At 40.9% G+C, this 26,515-nt stretch overlaps 1 protein-coding gene across 1 annotated transcript in view; it reads right to left on the bottom strand.

The window, feature by feature from the left end:
- The window catches only part of RGS22 (regulator of G protein signaling 22), a 354,545-nt gene that overhangs the window by 303,403 nt on the left and 24,627 nt on the right, over positions 1 to 26,515 (bottom strand). The window contains exons 5-7 of the mRNA XM_053715916.1: positions 26,399 to 26,484; positions 12,073 to 12,238; positions 8,504 to 8,642 (exon numbers count right to left, since the gene is read on the bottom strand). Coding sequence (XP_053571891.1) covers positions 8,504 to 8,642; positions 12,073 to 12,238; positions 26,399 to 26,484 — 391 coding nt within the window. The remainder of the gene's footprint in view (positions 1 to 8,503; positions 8,643 to 12,072; positions 12,239 to 26,398; positions 26,485 to 26,515) is intronic.

The following is a 26,515-nucleotide window of genomic DNA, read 5'->3' on the forward strand; positions in this document are numbered from 1 at the left end:
ATTAAAATGATTATAAATAATAATTACATGGTGAAACGAATACTTCTTAAGTATTTATATGATCTCTTTTGCTGTGACCATTAAGGAATAAGTAAATGAGCTCCTGCACTGATGTAAGCAATAACTGTGCAGTATGTTGCAGGGTCAAGCAAACTACAGCGTTCTGCAGTGTTCTGTATGCACTCCAGACTTTCTGGGAGCAGTGGTGGGAGAAATAATAATTGCGTATTGCATTTGTTTTTTCAATATGCTTAATTTAACATTTTATAAAAGATTAATTTATTTTGAGTCTCTTCTTCTGTAATTATATGCATTTGCAAATTATACAGGCAGCCAAAGTTGTAGTATATCAATCGGATCCCTTCCAGGACAATAAAGGCTTAAATTACCAGTCAATTCTCTTCTAAACAAAAGATTTGTACAGCTAGCCCCAGACATACATTTTAACCTGCATGGGCCTTGTCAGTGGTGCAGCTATATCCCAATAAAGAACTGCGGGGAAGGGATCCATGTCTGGTTGCCTCATCACCCCTTGTATAACAAAATCTTGGTGGTCTCACGGATCTACCGTAAACTGAAGGTCTCAGCAGTATCCCTGTTCAGGCACTTAGTCCAGCATAGGGTGTTATCAAATAGTCTCATACAATCCCATATATAAAGTGTATAAAACAAAGTGAAACGAATATCACAAACAAACGAACAGCTGCTCAAAAAAACTTCAGCCGGCAGAAGCAAAAACAGCTGAGCATGTGTGATGCATAGACGGATAGATATTCGTTTCACTTTGTTTTATACACTGGATATATGGGATTGTATGGGACTATTTGATAACACCCTATGCTGGACTAAGTGCCTGAACAGGGTTACTGCTGAGACTATCAGAACTTTACAGTAAATCTGTGAGACCACCTGTAGGACTTCACCCTGGGACACTGCGGTAGAGTTGTGATATTTAAACATATACCCATATGTGCTTTTACCATACCTCATATTTGTTTGAGGTTTGAATGTGTGAGTGTGCATTTGTTGTTTTTTAATAAATCTCTTTTTTTGATCCATAACATACTACGCTTAGAGGAGTTTTGCGCCCCCATATCCCCTTTCTTGTGTTTCTATATATTTCTTTATATATCAGATACTATAACTATATATATATATTTGAGATTTGTATATATATATATATATATATATATATATATATATATCTATATATATATATACAGATATAGATATATACAGATATATATAGGAATAACATAATTTATGCTTACCTGATAAATTCCTTTCTTCTGTAGTGTGATCAGTCCACGGGTCATCATTACTTCTGGGATATTACTCCTCCCCAACAGGAAGTGCAAGAGGATTCACCCAGCAGAGCTGCATATAGCTCCTCCCCTCTACGTCACTCCCAGTCATTCGACCAAGGACCAACGAGAAAGGAAAAGCCAAGGGTGAAGTGGTGACTGGAGTATAAATTAAAAAATATTTACCTGCCTTAAAAACAGGGCGGGCCGTGGACTGATCACACTACAGAAGAAAGGAAATTATCAGGTAAGCATAAATTATGTTTTCTTCTGTTAAGTGTGATCAGTCCACGGGTCATCATTACTTCTGGGATACCAATACCAAAGCAAAAGTACACGGATGACGGGAGGGATAGGCAGGCTCTTTATACAGAAGGAACCACTGCCTGAAGAACCTTTCTCCCAAAAATAGCCTCCGATGAAGCAAAAGTGTCAAATTTGTAAAATTTGGAAAAAGTATGAAGCGAAGACCAAGTTGCAGCCTTGCAAATCTGTTCAACAGAGGCCTCATTCTTGAAGGCCCAAGTGGAAGCCACAGCTCTAGTAGAATGAGCTGTAATTCTTTCAGGAGGCTGCTGTCCAGCAGTCTCATAAGCTAAACGAATTATGCTACGAAGCCAAAAAGAAAGAGAGGTAGCGGAAGCTTTTTGACCTCTCCTCTGCCCAGAGTAAATGACAAACAGAGAAGACGTTTGTCGAAATTCCTTAGTTGCCTGTAAGTAAAATTTTAGAGCACGGACTACATCCAGGTTGTGCAGTAGACGTTCCTTCTTTGAAGAAGGATTTGGGCATAAAGAAGGAACAACAATCTCTTGATTGATATTCCTGTTAGTAACTACCTTAGGTAAGAACCCAGGTTTAGTACGCAGGACTACCTTATCCGAATGAAAAATCAAATAAGGAGAATCACAATGTAAGGCTGATAATTCAGAGACTCTTCGAGCCGAGGAAATAGCCATTAAAAATAGAACTTTCCAAGATAACAACTTTATATCAATGGAATGAAGGGGTTCAAACGGAACGCCCTGTAAAACATTAAGAACAAGGTTTAAACTCCATGGTGGAGCAACAGTTTTAAACACAGGCTTAATTCTGGCCAAAGCCTGACAAAAAGCCTGGACGTCAGGAACTTCTGACAGACGTTTGTGTAACAGAATGGACAGAGCTGAGATCTGTCCCTTTAATGAACTAGCAGATAAACCCTTTTCTAAACCTTCTTGTAGAAAAGACAATATCCTAGGAATCCTAACCTTACTCCAAGAGTAACCTTTGGATTCACACCAATATAGGTATTTACGCCATATCTTATGGTAAATCTTTCTGGTAACAGGTTTCCTAGCCTGTATTAAGGTATCAATAACTGACTCAGAAAATCCACGTCTTGATAAAATCAAGCGTTCAATTTTCAAGCAGTCAGCTTCAGAGAAGTTAGATTTTGATGTTTGAAGGGACCCTGTATCAGAAGGTCCTGATTCAGAGGTAGAGACCAAGGTGGACAGGATGACATGTCCACCAGGTCTGCATACCAAGTCCTGCGTGGCCACGCAGGTGCTATTAGAATCACTGATGCTCTCTCTTGTTTGATTCTGGCAATCAATCGAGGAAGCAACGGGAAGGGTGGAAACACGTAAGCCATCCTGAAGTCCCAAGGTGCTGTCAGAGCATCTATCAGGACTGCTCCTGGATCCCTGGATCTGGACCCGTAACGAGGAAGCTTGGCGTTCTGTCGAGACGCCATGAGATCTATCTCTGGTTTGCCCCAACGTCGAAGTATTTGGGCAAAGACCTCCGGATGAAGTTCCCACTCCCCCGGATGAAAAGTCTGACGACTTAAGAAATCCGCCTCCCAGTTCTCCACTCCCGGGATGTGGATTGCTGACAGGTGGCAAGAGTGAGACTCTGCCCAGCAAATTATCTTTGATACTTCCATCATAGCTAGGGAGCTTCTTGTCCCTCCCTGATGGTTGATGTAAGCTACAGTCGTGATGTTGTCCAACTGAAACCTGATGAACCCCCGAGTTGTCAACTGGGGCCAAGCCAGGAGGGCATTGAGAACTGCTCTCAATTCCAGAATGTTTATTGGCAGGAGACTCTCCTCCTGACTCCATTGTCCCTGAGCCTTCAGAGAATTCCAGACGGCACCCCAACCTAGAAGGCTGGCGTCTGTTGTTACAATTGTCCAGTCTGGTCTGCTGAATGGCATCCCCCTGGACAGATGTGGCCGAGAAAGCCACCATAGAAGAGAATTTCTGGTCTCTTGATCCAGATTCAGAGAAGGGGATAAGTCTGAGTAATCCCCATTCCACTGACTTAGCATGCACAGTTGCAGTGTTCTGAGGTGTAAGCGTGCAAAGGGTACTATGTCCATTGCCGCTACCATTAAGCCGATTACCTCCATGCATTGAGCCACTGACGGGTGTTGAATGGAATGAAGGGTGCGGCAAGCACTTTGAAGTCTTGTTAGCCTGTCCTCTGTCAGGTAAATCTTCATTTCTACAGAATCTATAAGAGTCCCCAGGAAGGGAACTCTTGTGAGTGGAACGAGTGAACTTTTCTTTTCGTTCACCTTCCATCCATGTGACCTTAGAAATGCCAGCACTAACTCTGTATGAGACTTGGCAGTTTGAAAGCTTGAAGCTTGTATCAGAATGTCGTCTAGGTATGGAGCTACCGAGATTCCCCGCGGTCTTAGTACCGCCAGAAGAGCACCCAGAACCTTTGTGAAGATTCTTGGAGCTGTAGCCAATCCGAATGGAAGAGCCACAAACTGGTAATGCCTGTCTAGGAAGGCAAACCTTAGGTACCGATAATGATCTTTGTGAATCGGTATGTGAAGGTAAGCATCTTTTAAATCTACAGTGGTCATGTATTGACCCTCTTGGATCATAGGTAAAATTGTCCGAATAGTCTCCATCTTGAACGATGGAACTCTTAGGAATTTGTTTAGGATCTTTAAGTCCAGGATTGGTCTGAAAGTTCCCTCTTTTTTGGGAACCACAAACAGATTTGAGTAAAACCCCTGTCCCTGTTCCGATCGTGGAACTGGATGGATTACTCCCATTAACAAGAGCTCTTGTACGCAGCGTAGAAACGCCTCTTTCTTTGTCTGGATTGTTGACAATCTTGACAGATGAAATCTCTCTCTTGGAGGAGAGTATTTGAAGTCCAGAAGGTATCCCTGAGATATTATCTCTAGCGCCCAGGGATCCTGAACATCTCTTGCCCAAGCCTGGGCGAAGAGAGAAAGTCTGCCCCCCACTAGATCCGATCCCGGATCGGGGGCCCTCAATTCATGCTGTTTTAGGGGCAGCAGCAGGTTTCCTAGTCTGCTTGCCCTTGTTCCAGGACTGGTTAGGTTTCCAGCCTTGTCTGTAGCGAGCAACAGCTCCTTCCTGTTTTGGTGCAGAGGAAGTTGATGCTGCTCCTGCTTTGAAATTACGAAAGGAACGAAAATTAGACTGTCTAGTCTTGGCTTTGGCTTTGTCCTGAGGCAGGGCATGGCCTTTACCTCCTGTAATGTCAGCGATAATCTCTTTCAACCCGGGCCCGAATAAGGTCTGCCCTTTGAAAGGTATATTAAGCAATTTAGACTTAGAAGTAACATCAGCTGACCAGGATTTTAGCCACAGCGCCCTGCGTGCCTGAATGGCGAATCCTGAATTCTTCGCCGTAAGTTTAGTAAGATGTACTACGGCCTCCGAAATGAATGAATTAGCTAGTTTAAGGACTCTAAGCCTGTCCGTAATGTCGTCCAGAGTAGCTGAACCAATGTTCTCTTCCAGAGACTCAATCCAGAATGCCGCTGCAGCCGTGATCGGCGCAATGCATGCAAGGGGTTGCAATATAAAACCTTGTTGAACAAACATTTTCTTAAGGTAACCCTCTAACTTTTTATCCATTGGATCTGAAAAAGCACAGCTATCCTCCACCGGGATAGTGGTACGCTTAGCTAAGGTAGAAACTGCTCCCTCCACCTTAGGGACCGTTTGCCATAAGTCCCTTGTGGTGGCGTCTATTGGAAACATTTTTCTAAATATCGGAGGGGGTGAGAACGGCACACCGGGTCTATCCCACTCCTTAGTAACAATTTCAGTAAGTCTCTTAGGTATAGGAAAAACCTCAGTACTCGTCGGTACCGCAAAATATTTATCCAACCTACACATTTTCTCTGGTATTGCAACTGTGTTACAATCATTCAGAGCCGCTAACACCTCCCCTAGTAATACACGGAGGTTTTCCAGTTTAAATTTAAAATATCTGAATCCAGTCTGTTTGGATCAGAACCGTCACCCACAGAATGAAGTTCTCCGTCCTCATGTTCTGCCACCTGTGACGCAGTGTCTGACATGGCCCTAATATTATCAGCGCACTCTGTTCTCACCCCAGAGTGATCACGCTTACCTCTTAGTTCTGGTAATTTAGCCAAAACCTCAGTCATAACAGTAGCCATATCCTGTAATGTGATTTGTAATGGCCGCCCAGATGTACTCGGCGCTACAATATCACGCACCTCCCTCTGAGCGGGAGATGTAGGTACTGACACGTGAGGCGAGTTAGTCGGCATAACTCTCCCCTCGTTGTTTGGTGAAATTTGTTCAATTTGTACAGATTGACTTTTATTTAAAGTAGCATCAATACAGTTAGTACATAAATTTCTATTGGGCTCCACTTTGGCATTGCAACAAATGACACAGGTATCATCCTCTGAATCAGACATGTTTAACACACTAGCAAATAAACTTGCAACTTGGAAATACAATTCAATTAGAATAATATTAAAACGTACTGTGCCTTTAAGAAGCACAGAAGATCTATGACAGTTGAAAATTAATAAATTGAAACAGTTATAGCCTCAATCCTTGTAAACAACACAACTTTAGCAAAGGTTTAATCCCATTAGCAAAGATAACAAATTCTGAAAGCAGGAAACAAATTACAGAATAAACGTTTTTTATCTCAGTCAAACTATAATTCTCACAGCTCTGCTGAGAGAAATTACCTCCCTCAAAATAAGTTTTGAAGACCCCTGAGCTCTGTAGAGATGAACCGGATCATGCAGGGAATACAATGAGTTGCTGACTGAAATATTTGATGCATAGAAAAAGCGCCAAAAAACGGCCCCTCCCCCTCACACACAGCAGTGAGGGAGAACAGAAACTGTCAGAAAAACAGATTAAGCAACTGCCAAGTGGAAAAATAGTGCCCAAACATTTATTCACACAGTACCTCAGCAAATGAAAACGATTTTACATTCCAGCAAAAACGTTAAACATAATCTCTAGTTATTAAACAGCTTTATGTATTTCTTACAGTGTAATTCTAGTGAAGTACCATTCCCCAGAATACTGAAGTGTAAAGTATACATACATGACATTATATCGGTATGGCAGGATTTTCTCATCAATTCCATTGTCAGAAAATAAAAACTGCTACATACCTCTATGCAGATTCATCTGCCCGCTGTCCCCTGATCTGAAGTTTACCTCACTCCTCAGATGGCCGAGAACAGCAATATGATCTTAACTACTCCGGCTAAAATCATAGCAAAACTCTGGTAGATTCTTCTTCAAACTCTGCCAGAGAGGTAATAACACACTCCGGTGCTATTTTAAAATAACAAACTTTTGATTGAAGATATAAAACTAAGTATAATCACCATAGTCCTCTCACACATCCTATCTAGTCGTTGGGTGCAAGAGAATGACTGGGAGTGACGTAGAGGGGAGGAGCTATATGCAGCTCTGCTGGGTGAATCCTCTTGCACTTCCTGTTGGGGAGGAGTAATATCCCAGAAGTAATGATGACCCGTGGACTGATCACACTTAACAGAAGAAATATATTCAAAAATGCAAAGAACATTTTCTACTATGTGAAGAAGATTGGAATGTAAAATGTTTACAGTAAGTACACAGTAAAACACATTATAAGACATTAAAATTGATTAACAATTATTTTTCTGGCGCACACACAGAGAGGTAGCTATATGGAAAAGTACCTCATGCCCATGGTTCAATATGGTGGTAGCTCTTTAATGTTTTGAGGCTGGACATTTTGTTAGGATACATGACCTCATGAACTTTATCAAATATCAACAGATATTAAACACCTGACAACCTCTGCCAGAAAGATTAAAATGGGCCATGGTTGAATTTTCCAGCAGGACAATGATTCAAAACATACATCAAAATCAACACAAAAATGGTTTACTGACCACAAAATCAGGGTCCTGCCATGGCCATCCAAGTCCCCTGACTTGACCCCCATAGAAAACCTGTGAGGTGAACTGATTCTGAAGAGGAAAGTCCACCAGCGTCAAACTCAGAATTTGAAGGATCTGGAGAGATTCTGTATGTAGGAATGGTCTCAGTTCCCTTATCATGTATTATTCATCCTCATCAGGTATTATAGGAGAAGACTCAGAGCTATTATCTTGGAGGGAGGTAGCACAAAGTATTGACTAAAAGGGTGCCAATAATTGTGCCACACATACTGTATATTTAACAAAGTTTATTTATTTTTTGGATAAACATGTGTTGTGTTTGCAATTGTTTGATATCCATGAGAGCAGAGTATTTTTGTGTATTTTTTTTAATAATATTAGTGGAGGGCACTGTAGATATATATCAAAAACAAAATCATTTTAACCCTTTTAAAAAAAAATATTAATATTTATATAATATTTTTTATCTGAAAGTTCATATACACTTTATTTTAATGTATTACGGTTAGCATTTTTTTTATTTTACATTTTCTTAATAGTTTTTGCTGTAGCATAGTGACCCCCCCCCCCCCCCTTGGATATTTCTGAAGTTTTCTCATAGGCATCATCCTATTTTCTAAGCATGTTGAATGTAATAGTAGAAAAAAAACAGGTATGCAAAACTAGAGGTAAATGCAAGTTATAGTATGTTAAAAACAAAACAATTTGATTTGTATGTTTAAAAAAAATATATATATATCAATGCTGGCTTTTTCCTGACACATTTACTATCCCAAGAGAGCTTTATTATTTTCTATGGCCGCAGCTTGCCATTCACAGAGACTTAAACATTTAGCCCCTTTTCTTAGAGAATTAAGGTCTGCCTATGCAAGTCTAATGTGATATTTCTTTTGTTACTGGTGATGTTTAGAGCATTAAGCCCTATGACTCACTATGATTTATACTGATGAACTAATTAAGAATTAAGTATCACTTTTACCTTGACTCCCTGTACTGTGCAATAAGGCAATGTCATCTGAAGATCCCCAGGCAGTGGGTTGAGATAATGAGGCTGTGGAAGTTGTTTGCTCACTATGTTTTGCTATTGAAAACCATTCCTTTGTCTGAGAAAATGTAGCCTGTAAAAATACATTTGAAATAATATCATAAGTGCATCCAAATTAAAAGGACATTAAACTGATAGAAAACTCTCCCCTTTTTAACATTAGATCTGGGATGTTAGTGATATTTTAGATGAAGTTTAATTCATCAGTTGTCATTAAGATGCGTTATAACTTACTTTTTAATATACACCCTGTTCCAAATTATTATGCAAATTCTATTTCAGTGTCACAAAGATTAAAACATTTTTTTTCAGTTTAACTCATCTATGGCATTTTTGATCTATGGGCTATTTTGATCACTGAAAACAATCTCAGACACCTGTGATAATTAGATTGCCAGGTGAGCCCAATTAAAGGAAAAACTACTAAAGGAGGGTGTTCCACATTATTAAGCAGAGCACCATTTTCAAGCAATATGGGGAAGAAAAAGGATCTCTCTGCTGCCGAAAAGAGTGAAATAGTTCAATGCCTTGGACGAGGTATGAAAACATTAGATATTTCCCGAAAACTTAAGCGTGATCATCGCACTATTAAGAGATTTGTGGCTGATTCAGAGCACAGACGGGTTCGTGCAGATAAAGGCACATTGAGGAAGATTTCTGTAAGATCCATGCATCGGATCAAGATAGCAGCTGCTAAAATACCATTACATAGCAGCAAACAGATATTTGAAACTGCTGGTGCCTCTGGAGTACCACAGACATCAAGGTGTAGAGTCCTCCAGAGTCTTGCAACTGTGCATAAACCTTCCATTCGGCCACCATTAACCAATGCTCACAAGCAGAAACGGCTGCATTGGGCAGAAAAATACATGAAGACTAATTTTCAAAAAGTCCTGTTTACTGATGAGTGCAACCCTGGATGGTCCAGATGGATGGAGTAGTGCATGGTTGGTGGACAGCCACCCTGTTCCAACATGGCTGTGACGTCAGCAAGGTGGTGGTGGAGTCATGTTTTGGGCCGGAATCATGGGAAGAGAGCTGGTCGGCCCCTTTAGGGTCCTCGAAGGTGTAAAGGTGACCTCTGTAAAGTATGTGGAGTTCCTGACTGACCACTTCCTTCCCTTGTAGAATAGATATAATCCAGCACCAGCTACAACCCCAGGATAGAGGGTACTTCTTTGGAGTGACTGCCACACTCACCAACAATAGTGTACAAGGAAGAAAAAGGGTAACTCCTCTTTATTAAAATCCCAATTTTATTGAACAGGATCAGACACAGAAAACACCACAACGTTTCGGGGTCAGTACCCCTTGTCATCACATGACTAAGGGGTACTGACCCCGAAACGTTGTGGTGTTTTCTGTGTCTGATCCTGTTCAATAAAATTGGGATTTTAATCAAGAGGAGTTACCCTTTTTCTTCCTTGTACACTTCCTTCCCTTGTACAGAAGGAAGAACTATGCTTTCCGTAATAAAATCATTGTCATGCATGACAATGCACCATCTCATGCTGCAAAGAATACCTCTGCATCAATGGCTGCTATGGGGATAAAAGGAGAGAAAGTCATGGTGTGGCCTCCATCCTCCCCTGACCTCAATCCTATTGAGAACCTTTGTAGCATCCTCAAGCAAAAGATCTATGAGGGTGGGAGGCAGTTTACATCCAAACAGCAGCTCTGGGAGGCTATTCTGACATCTTGCAAACAAATTCAAGCAGAAACTGTCCAAACACTCACAATTCAATGGATTCAAGACTTGTGAAGCTGCTATCAAATAAGGGGTCCTATGTTCAGTAAATATGCTGCAAACACAACAAATGACAATTTTCAGTTCTTCACAACCTATAAAGTGTTTTGAAACTTACTGTGCGTAATAATTTGGAACAGTGCATTCTAAGTTTTTTATTTTTTTTAAAAAAAATACTGTTATCATTAGGAGGTTTGTTCAATAACATTTGAATTGTACTCTTAATAGTTGATAACATGAGAATTATGCTGACTGTTGTTTACATCAATTATTTAGGTAAATGAGAAAGATATCATTGGTATAATAATTTGGAACAGGGTGTAGATATGAAATTCAAATTTCCCGCACTCTGCTGCACACTTCAAAAGTACATTTTTCGGTGAGCTAACAGTTTGAATTGTTCTCTAATCAGTGCTCTAGCTACAACAAAAGGGCCATATTGGGAGATCACGGATTGGACAACAATTCAATCCGTTAGCTCACAGAAAAATTGACTTTAGAAGTGGGCGGTGGAGCGCGAGTTATTTGAATTTCATATACATATTAATCTTCAACAACTGATAAATTAAACTCCATCTAAAATATCACTAACATTCCTGATCTGATTTTATAAAGGGGAGAGTTTATCATCTCTTAAAACACTAAATAAATACTAGATAGATTTATGTATTTGAACCAAAGTTTAGCCTGAGAATTATATGCAGATCTAGTTTTAAAATTATATTAGTTGTTTAAACATTGACAAAAATAAGTTTTAAAGGTTTTTTTTTGTGTCCATAAAGCAATTGGCACTGTCGTGTTATAGACTGGCAGAGGGCTGTTGGTTGTTTCTTTTATTTATATTTCTTTACCTTGTTTTCCTGTGTTGGATGAAATAAAAACTGGATGCATTTGAGAATCACTGGTTTTCTTTGTTTCAAACTGTCGTGTTATAACCTTCTCTTCTGAGACTAATTAGGGACAGATTGGCCCACTGGGATACCGGGAGTTTTCGCGGTGGGCTGCCGAGCTGCCAGCACTGCAGTACCACATCCTTTGGACAGGTACGTCATGAAGTGAGCCTTGTGTGCATGTGTAGCTCATAAATTCAAGGCTGCTCTGTTCCTTTTAAGGGTGTGGGGAACTGTGGGGGCAGATAAGTGGCCCCTTAGAACAACTATGTTGGCAGGCATGGTGAAGGCAGGGCCAGTAAGGGGGTGGAGGCTGGGCCAAGGGGAGGGGGCTGGTCTTCAACAATTTCCAGGGCCACTTAAATTTCCCAGTCCGGCCCTGATTATGAATGGGCCACTAGAGGGTGCAACCAATAACTCTGTAGATTATTGCGGCAGTGCCAGTCTGCAATTTCTTTTTTTTTACAAAAATTAGAAAGGCAGCTATTTTTAGAATTAGTATATTGCAAAGTTTTTTCGCTACATATAATTTTACATTTTATATTACCATGTTTTATGTTTATGTTTTATGTTAAACGATAAATGTTCCTTATAGTGAGTCACTTACCTGTGTCATTTAATCATTTGTCAGTAAGGGTTAGACAGACATTATATCATTCTTGGACACAGGCAGCACAATGTTTTGGGCCAACTCTGGAAGTTTTAGTTTATAATAATAATACTTTTAAGCATCATTCCTAAGTTATTTCAAAAGGGTGTCAATACTTATTACAATACAAAAAAAATGTGCAAGAGACTTGAGGTTAAATTAAAAAATACTGGAAATAAATCTAAGTAATCTGATATATTACAGTGGAGTGTTTTACCTCGCCAAGTGTAACAAAGAACTTATGCATAATTTCCTTGTTTTCAGTCTCTGGGGGAGGTGAAAGGGCCATTTCTCTTTTGAGTGTCCACGGATGGTAATTTGGGTCGGTAATTAAAGGCATACAGGTATTGCTCAATTTCACCTGTGACATCAGCTTTGCAAGTCTGTAAGTGCCAAAAAAATGATTCATTACTGAATTCTGCAGAATTCTTGAATGAAGAACATATATAATTATTTTTTTTACAAATACAAGACGATTAAAAATGGTTACTTAAGTCTGTAACTTAATATTCTGCTTAGATTGTTATACATGTAGTGTTACATATTGGATGGTGCAGTTACAAATGTTTTTTAGAGGAATACATTATAAGGTGCATTACATATGATTACATGAGAATCACAGCATATTAATCATTTTTTAGTTAATTGCAGCTGAATTTAGTTTTTTGCATATTGTGTATTCTGTATGCAACATAATGCTTTGATGTATAATGTGTCTTATACAAACTGATTTATGACTTTGCCACTAATAGACAAATAATACTAATCCACCCCTTGCCTTCAGTTTTGCTTTTGTCCAGTGACACAGCCATTAGCAAGCACCTAAAGGGACAGTCTTCTCCAAAATTGTTATAGTTTTAAAAGATAGATAAACAATTTACTACCCACACCCCAGTTTTGCACAACAACAAAAAAGCAGTTATCAGTTCCAGTTACTGTGGGGGCAAACCATGACTTAGTCTAGGAGTCATGATGACGGTTTAACATGGACAAACGAGTGGATGTTCCATGGGCAGTCTCACATGTTCTGTGAGTAGAGCAACACAGGGTATGATTAGGTGGTTTAATTGTGGCTACAAAAGAAGGGACATCAGCAGAGAGGGGACATATTATCTGTCATCCTCAGCACAAAGGGTATGTAACCTTATAGATTGGTGTGCAACTCCTAATGCACCCCTGTAGAACTGTGACTGAGGATAACAGTAAGGCAGCTAGATTACGAGTTTTGCGTTAGAGGCTGTGCGGTGCTAACGAGCAGTTTATGCGCATCGCTCACTTACAGACAGCGCTGGTATTACGGGTTTTTACAAACCAGACAAGAAGTGAGCGTTGAGCAAAATTTTGCTCATTACCGCACTCCAATACCAGCGCTGCTTACGTTAGCGGTGAGCTGGTGTAACGTGCTCGTGCACAATTTCCCCATAGGAATCAACGGGGAGAGCCGGCTGAAAAAAAAGTCTAACACCTGCAAAAAAGCAGCGTAAAGCTGCTTAAAGGGACAGTCTAGGCCAAAATAAACTGTCATGATTCAGATAGAGCATGTAATTTTAAACAATTTTCCAATTTACTTTTATCACCAATTTTGCTTTGTTCTCTTGGTATTCTTAGTTGAAAGCTTAACCTAGGAGGTTCATATGCTAATTTCTTAGACCTTAAAGGCCACCTCTTTTCAGAATGCATTTTAACAGTTTTTCACCACTAGAGGGTGTTCATGTATTTCATATAGATAACACTGTGCTCGTGCACGTGAAGTTATCTGGGAGCAGGCACTGATTGGCTAAACTGCAAGTCTGTCAAAAGAACTGAAATAAAGGGGCAGTTTGCAGAGGCTTAGATACAAGAAAATCCCAGAGATTAAAAGTATATTAATATAACAGTATTGGTTATGCAAAACTGGGGAATGGGTAATAAAGGGATTATCTATCTTTTAAAACAATAAAAACTCTGGTGTAGACTGTCCCTTTAACACAGCCCCATTGATTCCTATGGGGAAATACATTTTATGTCTACACCTAACACCCTAACATGAACCCCGAGTCTAAACACCCCTAATCTTACACTTATTAACCCCTAATCTGCCGCCCCCGACATCGCCAACACCTACATTATAATTATTAACCCCTAATCTGCCGCTCCGGACACCGCCGCCACCTACATTATACTTATGAATCCCTAATCTGCTGCCCCCAACATTGCCGAACCCTACATTATATTTATTAACCCCCACTCTGCCACCCCCAATGTCGCCGCCACCTACCTACACTTATTAACTCCTAATCTGCCGCCCCCAACGTTGCCGTCCACTATAATAAACATATTAACTCCTAAACCGCCGCACTCCCGCCTCGCAAACATTACTTAAATATTATTAACCCCTAAACTGCCGGCCCTAACATCACCGCCACCTACCTACAATAGGATTGAGCTGGCATTCTATTGGCTGTTCCAATCATGCAATGCATCAGCCAACAGGATTTTTTCTACCTTAATTCCGATTGGCTGATAGAACTCTATCAGCCAATCGGAATTGAAGGGACGCCATATTGGATGACGTCATTTAAAGAAACCTTCATTCAGTCTTAGCTATCGGATAAAGAGGATGCTCCGCTGTTTATTATTTTCTGTAATTTAGTGTGGTTTTTTGTACTTTAGATAATTGTATTTAATTGTATTTAATTTAGGGAATTAATTTAATTATAGTGTAGTGTTAGGTGTAATTGTAACTTAGGTTAGGTTTTATTTTACAGGTAACTTTGTATTTATTTTAGCTAGGTAGTTATTAAATAGTATTATTATACTATTCTACCTAGTTAAAATAAATACAAACTTGCCTGTAAAATAAAAATAAAACCTAAGATAGATACAATGTAACTATTAGTTATATTGTAGCTATCTTAGGGTTTATTTTATAGGTATTTAGTTTTAAATAGGAATTATTTAGTTAATGATAGGAATATTTATTTAGATTTATTTTAATTATATTTAAGATAGGGGGTGTTAGGGTTAGACTTAGATTTAGGGGTTAATAACTTTAGTATAGTGGCGGCGACGTTGGGGGCGACAGATTAGGGGTTAATAAATGTAGGTAGGTGTCGGCGATGATAGGGACGGCAGATTAGGGGTTAATAATATTTAACTAATGTTTGTGAGGCGGTTTAGGGGTTAATATGTTTATTATAGTGGCAGCGATGTCCAGTTCGGCAGATTAGGGGTTCAAAATTTTATTTTATTGTTTGCGATGCAGGAGGGCCTTGGTTTAGGGGTTAATATGTAGTTTATGGGTGTTAGTGTACTTTTTAGCACTTTAGTTAAGAGTTTTATGCTACGGCGTTGTAGTGTAAAACTTTTAACTACTGACTTTAATATGCGGTACCAGTCTTGACAGGAGAGGGTGTACCACTCACTTTTCGGCAGACTCGTAATACCGGCGCTATGCAAGTCCCATTGAAAAAAGGTGATACGCAATTTACGTAAGTGGATTTGCGGTATTTTCAAGACTGGCCAAAAAAGTGAGCGGTGGGCATGTACCTTCAAGACTCGTAATACCAGCCGGCGTTAAAAAGCAGCGTTAGGACCTCTTAATGCTGCTTTTTAAGCCTAACGCAAAACTCGTAATCTAGCCGAGGGTTAATAAATTTCTGGGAGGAAGACACATTAACATTAAAGTTTTGGGAGCTCATGCATAGGACACATCTCTGTAACACTGGTACCTATATGACATAGTGATCACACGCACATAGTGACCTGTTGCTCAGAGTGTATAATTACATTATGATAAAGACATACAAAATGAACTACACATAGTTAACTTTCAGCATTTTTTGTGTAGCGCACTTTTAGTGTGTCAGAATTGGGAGCTAGCCTTTTTGTATGAAAAGTCAAGCATAGAGATAGGGGCACCATATAGTGTAAACTTGTTACCAGATAGTTGGAATATGAAAGTAATATACCAATCACAATATAGTTGGCACTGTTAGGAAGCAGTGTAAGATGAGCAGGCTGACTCTCACAGTAGAATACAACAAAGTCACGAGGAGCACCGGATTCAGTAGTAAAACTTAATTGAATATCTGTATAGAAATACATTTTCAAAAGGGGAAAAATAATTGGCAGATACAGACTTGTATATTGGCTGAAGTGTTTCGGTTTTACGCCATACTCCTAACTGTATACTAAAACAAATTCTCGGCATGTTTAAAAAAAAACTGCCTGTTCTCCAATTGGACAGTTCTCCTGCTGTCAAAACATAAGCCCTTCACATACCTCATCTAATAAGCTTCACTGTCTGCTATATGCTTGTTTAATAACTTAAATAAATGAATAAACATTCATATAGCAGACAGTGAAGTTTATTAGAGGAGGTATGTGAAGGGTTAATGTTTTTACAGGAAGATAAATCCTCCAATTAGAGAGCAGGTGGTTCTTTTTAAACATGTTGAGAATTTGTTTTAGTGTATGGCTAGGAGTATGGTGTAAAGCCTAAACACATCAGCCGATATACAAGTCTGTATCTGCCAATTATTTTTACCCGGTATGGATTGCCTTTTGTTACTGATATTCAATAAAAATTAAGTTGTACTGCTAAATCCTGTGCTCCTCATGACATTGTGTTTTTTTGCAACCTTTGGGCCATTGAGTGAGCACGTAGGTAGCGGCATTGCCAACAAGGGATTGGCTTGAGGGAATGATGTGAACAGCAACGTCCAATCAACACAGGAGTAAACACTGAACACGAGGTCACTGACTCTAGGTGATTGGTAGCACAACAGGAAGCATATCAATGTTCCACCTGAAAAAATAGTGTATTGAATGCATATGAGAGGATCGGCCTAAGGGAGGGACTTCTGGAAGAACAATAGGCTGACTAGGTGTGCCGGAGTGGGGGTAGCCAAGAGGGGGTTACCTGAGAGGAGTGGCTGGGGACAGCGAGAGGCCATTGGACAAGACAAGGGGAAGGGGAGGAGCAGAGCAAAGGGGATATAGGGAAGGAGACAACAGGAAGCGGTCACTAACCTTTGTTTTTCCTTGTACATGTAAGAGGGTCAGCTGCAGAAGAATGTCGTCCAGGAACCATAGAATCCCAAGTCGGTACCTTGATGATGGTGAGACGGTCTGGAAAACACGGTCGATCCAAGTGCAGAGGGGCCGACATTTTGGTGGCGGGAGGATGGGTACTGCAGGCCGCATGTATTTAATGGCAGCGAGTGGGACAGGGAGGCATATCAGTGCGGCGCAGAGCAGCAGCGGTATGGCTGGGAGGGGAGGTGGATCGTTGGGGAGTGCTGTGGTCCCGGTGGGACAAGCATAGCATGGCAGCACACACAGGGACTGCGGGGGTGGGGGTGGGAGGGCAGCGCATGGCCAGCAATGCTGCAAGGGCACAGGAGGGAGCACGTTGTGGGCATAGGAGGAGAATACACAGGGGGGATATACGGGGAACCAGCCAGAATAGACATTTTTAGAAAGGGGGTTCTGAGGAAGGTAGACCACAGAAGAGAGACAGGGCAATGAGGGATGGGGTAGGCTGCAGTAGGGTGATTAGGGATTCAGAAGGAAACAGATATAGGCTGATAGAGGAGGAGTTGAGTGAGGAGAGGAGGGGGGACAGGGGGGAAGGAGGTAAGAAGGGGAGAAGGAGGGGGAAGGGCACAGGTGCCAGTAATGCAGAAAAAAAGAACAAATGATAACGTTTGTATGTTACCCCTGCAGAACAGAGCAAAGGAGGCAGTACGAATGGAGCAAGCACGGCACGAGGATGCAACGGCAGTACTCAGCAGTCATGCAGGGGAAACCAATAAAGCAGCAGGGGCATCCTCGCTAGGAAAAGAGGACACAGCAGCAACAAATCAGACGGGGGCACCGGCAGGAACGGAAGAAGCGCAAGGGGCGAAGCAAGGTAAGAGAATATTGTGCATAAATAGTAACGTATCAGACAGCTCATCTGAACTAGAGGACGAGAGTATTAAAGGTGAGGGGGAAAACAGGATACTGAAAATAGTTAGAAAAATTTATGCAAAACAGGGCAAAGGTACAGGGAAGGAGATAATGCAGGAGCAGGCAGAGGCAGGGGAGGCGCGTAATGGAGACGACAAGGTAACAGGGACATTGTTAATGCCACTAACAACGCACTTAAAGGCAAACATAATTATGAGTGCACAGAAAGGGAAATATGTGGACATATTTGAGATCACTAGGGATGCCGTGGCCTTTAAGTCTAGGGGGGAGGAAGGAAAGGGAAAAAAGGTGAAACAATCCTTTACGGAATGGGTAAAAGGGATACTCAAATATGCAGAGTGTTTTATATCAGCCAACCCTGGGAAGGTAAAGGGAATGTTAAGGTACATCCATTTTATTGCGTAGTGTTATATGACATATGGTGGGTTCGCATGGAAGGATTACGACACAGAGTTTAGGAAGGGTAATTTGCAATTAGGCGATAAAGGGAGGAGGGACTTTGGTATAAAAATACTGGATCTATACACCAGGGTAATGAAGGTGCAAGATACGCAAGGTGGTAGAGGTGCGAATTTTAACTTTAACAAGAACATTAGATCTGACAATAAAGAATGCTGGGCGTATAATGAAAAAAGGTGCGATGGGGGGAGCATGGAGATTCAAGCACATTTGCAGATACTGCAGCGGGGCGCATGCGGGGATGGACTGTAGAAAGAATGGAGGTAATAATGGGTACGCAGGCATACCCTATCATAGAGGATAGAGATTTATTAATTGATGGGCTGAATAACGGTTTTACGGTACCAGTGAAGGGGGCGGTAGTTGGGGCAGTTAAAGCCAAAAACCTCAAATCAGCAGCTGAGCTCCCAGGGATTCTGAGGGGGAAGTTAGAGAAGGAGGTAGCCTGGGGCAGGATGGCAGGGCCATTCACAGAAAAGCCAATTGCTGACTTAGTCATTTCTCTGCTGGGGGTGGTACCCAAAAAAGAGGAAGGGAAATATTGCATGATGCACCATTTATCATACCCAAAGGGTAATGATCGGTAAATGATGCGATCGACAAATGGGAAGCAAGAGTGCAATACCAGCCATTTGACAGAGTTGTAAACATGGTGAGGGAAGCGGGAGCGGGGGCCGAGATGGCAACATTGACATCGAGTCAGCATTCAGACTATTACCACTGAACCCCGCTAGCTTTAAGCTTATGGGATGCAAATTCGAAGGCTCATTTTATGTGGATAAATGCTTACCCATGGGTTGTTCAATATCTTGTTCAATCTTCGGGAAAAAATTTTTAGTTCCTTCCTGCATTGGTTATTGGTAGCAAGACAAGGGGTGGAGACAGTTGTCCATTACTTGGATGATTTCATGGTAGTGGGAAAAGCTGGGTCCGGCACATGAAGGCGGGTTTGAAGGGCATGCTAGAGGAGTTGGGGGTACCAGTAGCGAGCAAAAAATACTGAGGGCCCATGCGCGAGGCTTGCATTCCTAGGCATAATCATAGATTTGAAAAAAGGGCAATGCGAACTCCCCATAGGATAAGATCAAGAAAGCGAGGAAGCTAATAGCAGGGATGGTGGCGTGCAGAAAAGTAACGCTGAGGGAAATGCAAAAAATACTGGGGGTGTTGAATTTTGCATGCAAAGTCATACCGGTGGGAAGGATTTTTAAAAGGCGAATGGAGTTAAACACGAAAGGCGTAAAAGAAACGGAGCACATGATCAGAGTATCAGGGGAGATGAGGGAGGATCTAAAAGTATGGGACAAATTCTTGCAGGAATTTAACGCATCAGAATATGGGAGGAGATAGCGCTAGAGGAGGAGCTGGAGCTGTACACGGATGCAGCTCCAGGGGAGGTGGTGTGCAGGAGGGTGGCCGGAGAAATGGAAGGAGATAGAGTGGGTTAAGAGTCTAGTACTGCTGGAGCTATTACCAATAGTGGTAGCAATCGAATGATGGGGTGAAATGTTGGCAAATTAGAGAATAATTTGCTGGTCAGACAATAAGGGTGTGGTAGACGTGATTAACCAATTATCAGCATCCTCGCTGCCAGTGGTAAGATACTTGAGGTATTTTGTACTGAAGTGTTTAAGGTTTAACATCTGTTTCAAGGCTAAGCATATTCCTGGTTATAGAAATGTGGTTGCGGATGCGCTATCCCGTTTTAAGTGGGAAAGGTTTAGGGCCCTAGCCCCCAATGCCAGACAGGAAGGTGAATCTTGACTTGTCCTTCTTTGGCAGCTTGGCAACGGATAGAAGGAATCAAGGAGCTGGTCGAGAAATCCTTGGCACCAAGTACATGGGCAGTTTACAGGAAATATTGGGGACAGTGGTGCGAGTTTAAGAAAGGAGCAAAAGAGGGGGAGGAGGGGAGATTTTTAGAATGGTTATTGAACCTAAAAAGAGAAGGAGTTAAGAAAGGGTGTCTGGGGTCAGCATTAGCAGCGGTATCACATTGTTCGCAGCTATATTGGGAGATAGATTGGTCAAAAAAGTTAATAGTGAAGAAGATTGTGAGGGCATGGCGAAGAAACGAAGAGAGGGGAGCAGATAAGAGGGAGCCCATAACAGAGGATAGGTTGGAAAAGATGGTGGATGCGTAAGCAAGGGTATGTCTGAGCCGAGACGAAACATTAATTTTTAGGACAGCTTTCATAGTGGCATTCCACTGAGCCATGAGGAAAGGGGAGCTATTACTTAAAAATAGGAAGATAGGAAAAGGGGGGGTAGAAGTAGGGGATGTGAGATGTGGCGAGGAGACAGTGCTTATATTTATAAGACAATCGAAGACAGACATAGAAGGTAAAGGGGCATGGCTGAACATGAAAAGGTCTGGGGGAACGATGTGCCCGGTGGCTAGCGTAAAACAGTATCTGGCGGCACACAGGGATAGGGGTCACACATTCCTGCATCATTCGGACGGGTCAGAGGTGACAACGTTCCAATTCAGGAGTGTTTTGCAGAAAGTAGTAGGGAACTTGGGGTGGGGGAACTCATACTTTGCGCCTCAATCTTTTCGAATAGGTGCGGCAACTGCCGCTGTGAGTAGAGGTTGTGCTGGCGAGCAGATTAAAAAGCTAGGACGGTGGAAATCATCAGCCTATAAGTAATACATTAGGGTGCAAAAAGATTAGTGCTGCAATATAAGGCTGCAGTATAAGGATTGCGTTTCTGTTGTGAGTTGTGGTGATGCGCAGGAAAAATGACGGTCAACGGTTTGCTAACGGCTTGTAAAATTTGTTTCATTTCAGGCAGAGCATTAAGGGTGTGGATTGTAGGACATTCCTACATTTATTGGGCGCAGGCAAGGGCGGCAACGTCAACACAGGGGGTGCACTTAGGTTTTTCACACAAGGAAGCAAGCATTAGACAGAGAGGCAAGAGGGGCATGATGTGGGACGAGTTAGTGCCAACAATACAACAGGCAAGACGAAGATGGGGCTGTCCCGATGCCCTTATTATCCCCCTAGGGGGAATGACATAGGGTGCTTACCTGCTCAGAGAGCTAGAAGAGAAAGTGACTGGAGGAATGAAATGGTTGAAGGTAGCATGGCCAACAGTACAGATAATATGGTCCAGTATAATTTCGAGAATATACTGGAGAAACTCAGATACATGCAAAGCGGGGTACAGATCTAGGAGGAAGGTAAATCAGGTAGCAGCGAAGGTAATAAGGGAGATAGGGGCAGAGTGATAGAACACTCACTGATAGCAGCGAGAAGGGAAGAGCTATTCCGTCATGACAGGGTGCACTTAACAGACGAAGGAAATGACCAATGACTGGTGGACATCAAGGGGATATGCCAATAATTGGTCAAGGTAAGGAAAGGTCACAGAGAAAGTGGTGATGGTTGGCCGAAAGAAGGGGCTCTTTTTGTGGTGGTGAAGTTTGGGTACCACGTGGGCAGGGCATAAGGGGGATCCCGCGGCATACTCAGCCCTGAGGGGTGATCCGGTGGTCTATCTATGGGGCGGGCTATGCCATGGGTTCTCCTTTCCCCTCTTGCCCCGCCAGGGGGGGGTATTTGTGGTCCAACCCCCTAGACGTGGGTCCCAAAATTCTTGTTAATGCAGTGGCATTTTTGTGGTGTGTAAATTATTATGATATGGCTGAATTTTGCTCTACAAAACTTAAAAGTAAAAATGGCAAAATTAAATTTATTCAACAAATCGTGGTCTTTCCATATTTCGCCATAACAACTTGATAAAGGCCCCTGGAGGCTGAAACGCGTAGATTTGCCGATTGCTCCTGTGCACCAGATTAATAGTACTATTGTAAGCAACAGATTGGATACGTAAGTAGATAGGACAGGTACATCGGGCAGCTATTAAAACCTTGTTTGAGCTTGCTCCATATGTGTAATCCCTGTCCCAGGACCTACTCATACTAATCCATCTGTTAATCCATATCCTGTTTAGAACTCCGGTCCTTTACCATACCTTGTGGGATTATCAAAGAGTCACTCACACCGGAACACCTTTTGCACCGGAACACCTTTGCACTACAGCCTGGAACTGTTTGTGTACATACGGGGATCACAGTATCCTCTACCGCTTGCAGAGAACGCTGCATTAACTTTAAACACTGAGGAAAGGAGGACACAAGCTATCCGGAGTTTTTGGCTACAAGTTTGCACAAAATAACCACTCTCTGGACAATGTTGCGATACTAACAGGTTTTAGAATTTTAATGTATCTTTATTTCTGTCATTTGCTTTAGATGAGATCATTTGATCGTACTATTTTTTAACATTGACATTTCTTGTTGAGCTTATTGTGTTTGTTTTTAGATGCCGGCATCATTATATATTTTTTATTGAATGTAATAAACATTATTTAAATTTAAATTTAACTCTTTCTATTCAATACCTGCTATTTTTATATCGGATTAGTTTATTGCTATTGACCTATTAAATTCCGATTCAAATTTATTATAAATAATCACCAGTGTATATACACATATATATCCAATATTAGAGCCTATGCACTTTACACAGTTTAACTCTTAGCTCCCCTTTTGTTGAGCGCCATCCCAGATCACCCTTTTTGCAGTTTTTATTCACCTTGGTTTTAGAGGTTAAACCAATTGTATCTCCTGGGATTCGGCATTAGAGTAGATGAGTGTTGTATCTCTATAACATTTTTTCTCAAACCCATATTTCGCCATAACAACTGTGTCCGTGTTTTTATTTTAAATAAGGTTAGATAAGTAAAATAGAGTTAAGTGTTAAGAAACAATGAAGGACAATGCAACAATCCAGAGAGGTCACGTGAAAGAGAACAGTAGCAGTACGGATAGGGGCAGGACGTTGACTACTTGGTCAAGTCATAGTAAGACCAACGCAGCGCAACCAAAAGACAGCAGGTGACCCAGCGTTGTACGCTGGCTGGAGGATAAAAAGATGACAGCTGCTTTTGTCTAGTAAAGTTGGGAATCCCAGCAGGCGGTGAAGTTCGGGTACCACGTGGGTGGGACATAGGGGGGGTGGGGGATCCCGCAGTATACTCAGCCCTGAGGGGTGATCCGGTGGTCTAGCTATGGGGTGAGCTATGCCGTGGTTTTTCCTTTCCCCTCCTGCCCCACCAGGGGGGTATTTGTGATCCACCCCCCCTAGACGTGGGTCCCAAAATTCTTGTTAATGCAGTAACATTTTTGTGGTGTGTAAATTTGATTTATGATATGGCTGAATTTTGCCCTACAAAACTTAAAAAGTAAAATGGCAAAATTCAGTTTATTTAATAAATCGTGACCTTTACATATTTCGCCATAACAACTGTGTCCGTGTTTTTATTTTAAATAAGGTTAGATAATTAAAATAGAGTTAAGTGTTAAGAAATTGGTTTGGTGGTAATTGGTAAAAGGAATGAAGCCTCCTAGACCTTAGAGGATATAGAGCTAGAAATTGGAAAAGTCAATCTGAAGACCGGGTGATCAAGTGACTTAGTTGAGGTTGTGGGTAACTCCAAACTCAGTAAGTGACGTTACCTTTTCTTTATTTTATTACAAGAGGATTGTAGAACTTAAGTTGAGTGAACTGTTCCATCACTTATTGGCTTCATAAGTATTTGGGTAAAGCCAGAGACATTACTTAATATAAGAAATACCTTATACCCACATTTTGTTCAGAGTTACTCTCACAGTAGTTAGCTTGCTGGACCAACATTGTTCTATTAAAAAAAGCTACCTCGTTGAGATTAGCTACTTCGACGTGTGCATGCTCACAATTACGTAATTGCATTCCACAGATTGTTCTATCAGATTATGCTTCTTTGTCAGAATCTGCTCCCTCTGAGTGTGCATGCTCTGTATGACGTAATTGCACTCCACATATGTTTATTAGAAATGTGTGGAATGCGATTATGTCAATCAGCAACATGCGTACTCAGAGGGAGCAGATTATGACAAGGAAGTTGTGTCGGATCTTGCTGCCGCTACAAGATGCGCGCATTTCGCTGTTGAAATGTAATACTGTCAAACAAATTAAAAGTGCATTATATATATATATATATATATATATATATATATATATATATATATATATATAGGTGGCCCTCGGTTTACAACGGTTCAATTTGCGCCGTTTAAGAATAACACCCTTTTTTTCAGTCATGTGCAGTGCATTGATTAAAATAGCCAGTAGGTGGAGCTGCCCGCTTGTGATGCAGCAAAGATATGCAAGCTGAAATTAACCAGTGTAACCAGACCTGAGCTATTGAGCAGCTTTCAAAGGATCTAGCAGCTACTTCCCTTTTATCTATAAATCAGTCTAGACTGGAATGCATAAAATAGCTGCAGACCCGATATTATCTACCACCCTAACAATGCAGAGAACCGTTTGTAGAAAAATGCAAGTAAAACAATGTTTTGTTCATTAAACTTAGTTTGATGATACAGTCTGTGTTGTGTGATTATTTTATTAGATTTATAATGCTGTTTAGCAAATGTTTTTGTTCATTAAACTTAGTTTGATAATCTATATATTGTGTTGTGCGATTATTTTATTAGGTTTATAATGCTGTTTAGCATTTAAAGTCTTCAATTCAAAGCTTTAAAATTATTGTATTAGGTGTTACTTATGACAATTTTGAGAGGGGCCTGGAACCTAACTCCCTCACTTCCCATTGACTTACATTATAATCTGGGTTTCAATTTACAATGGTTTCTATTTACAACCATTACTTCTGGAACCTAACCCGTAAACTGAGGGCTACCTGTAAATACAGGACACAGTTCAATGACTTGTCATGGTGATGAAAAATACGACAATGAAAGCAAATTGTTGCATTTTTCATTACCGTGAGAAGTGATTAAACTTTACCCTGTGTATATATATATATATATATACACACACACACACACACACATATATATATATATATATAATATGCACTTTTAATTTGTTAGACAGTATTACATTTTAAACAGCGCATGCGCGCATCTCGTAGTGCGGTAGCAAGATCCGACACATCTTCCTTGTCAGAATCTGCTCCCTCTGAGTGCGCATTTTGCTGATTGACATAATCGCATTCCACACATTCCTAATTAACATATGTGGAGTGCAATTACATCATACAGAGCATGCACACTCAGAGGGAGCAGATTCTGATAGAACACCGGCACCAAACCAGGGGACTGCTGTTGTAGCTCCAGCATCTCAATGTTGCTCCGGCATCACTCTGCCCCAATGTGGAAAGGTATAATAAGCGCTATCAGATACTGTGCAAAAAAAAACAGTTGGCTTATCGCAGGATAATAAATGCTGCTAAAATATACTTCCGGACCACTTATTCCAAATGTGGAAAGCTGATTAACCACAAGGAAAATGTGGCCATACTTTCCCTTAAAGAGATCTTTCCCTTAAAGGAGATCTCTCTCTCTCTCTCGCTCCATTGAAGTCTATGGGGAGAAGTTGACGCCCTTGCGATATACAAAGTCACGAAGATAGCACGCATCAGTTTTCGTTCATGTGCTAACTTTCTATTTTTAAATTGTTATATGCACACTAACTTACCCGTGTTAAAAGTTTTGTTTCAACATGGTTAGAGTGGGATTAAAAAAATTATTTAGCGCCCCACTACATCTGGTACATAATATTTCCATTGCAACTCTTTTTATGTTAGCTTTTTTGTTTGTATTCTACCGCACAAGCACATAAAACGAGTAGGCTGGTAACTTAAATATGGTTCACATCTAGTAAACAACCAGTAGGAATAACAAAGCAACTTGTATTTACTTGGCATTTGAAGTGATGAATGATGCAAAAAATATAAAGACGTTCAAATAATTTTTGCTCACTTTATACTGCATAATAATTAGTCCAGTAACCATAGTTTTATCAACTTTCTATTTAATCATTCTGGCTTTACAATTCAAATGTCCCCTGACAGGATTCAGCTCTGCAACTAGAATGGAAACAACCAACTACAACAGTTGGTATTTTGTTACCAAGGCAGTCTGAAATTATTGCCCTGATTTGTGATACAGCTCTCCCCCTGGAAATGTGATATAGCAATAAATTAGCACTTGGAGCTCTATACAAACCTCAGTATTACATATATAGTTAGGCCTGGAACTCAAAGCACTATACCTGTATTCAAAATAGCAATCGCTTATTAAAAATGCTGGAAGTCTTTCTTTCTTAATCCACTGAACTCCTTGTTCTCGATTCAAGCACTGGAATTATAATAATGATAATATAAATAAA

The sequence above is a fragment of the Bombina bombina genome, chromosome 5, assembly GCF_027579735.1.
Source record: "Bombina bombina isolate aBomBom1 chromosome 5, aBomBom1.pri, whole genome shotgun sequence".
Lineage (NCBI taxonomy): Eukaryota > Metazoa > Chordata > Amphibia > Anura > Bombinatoridae > Bombina > Bombina bombina.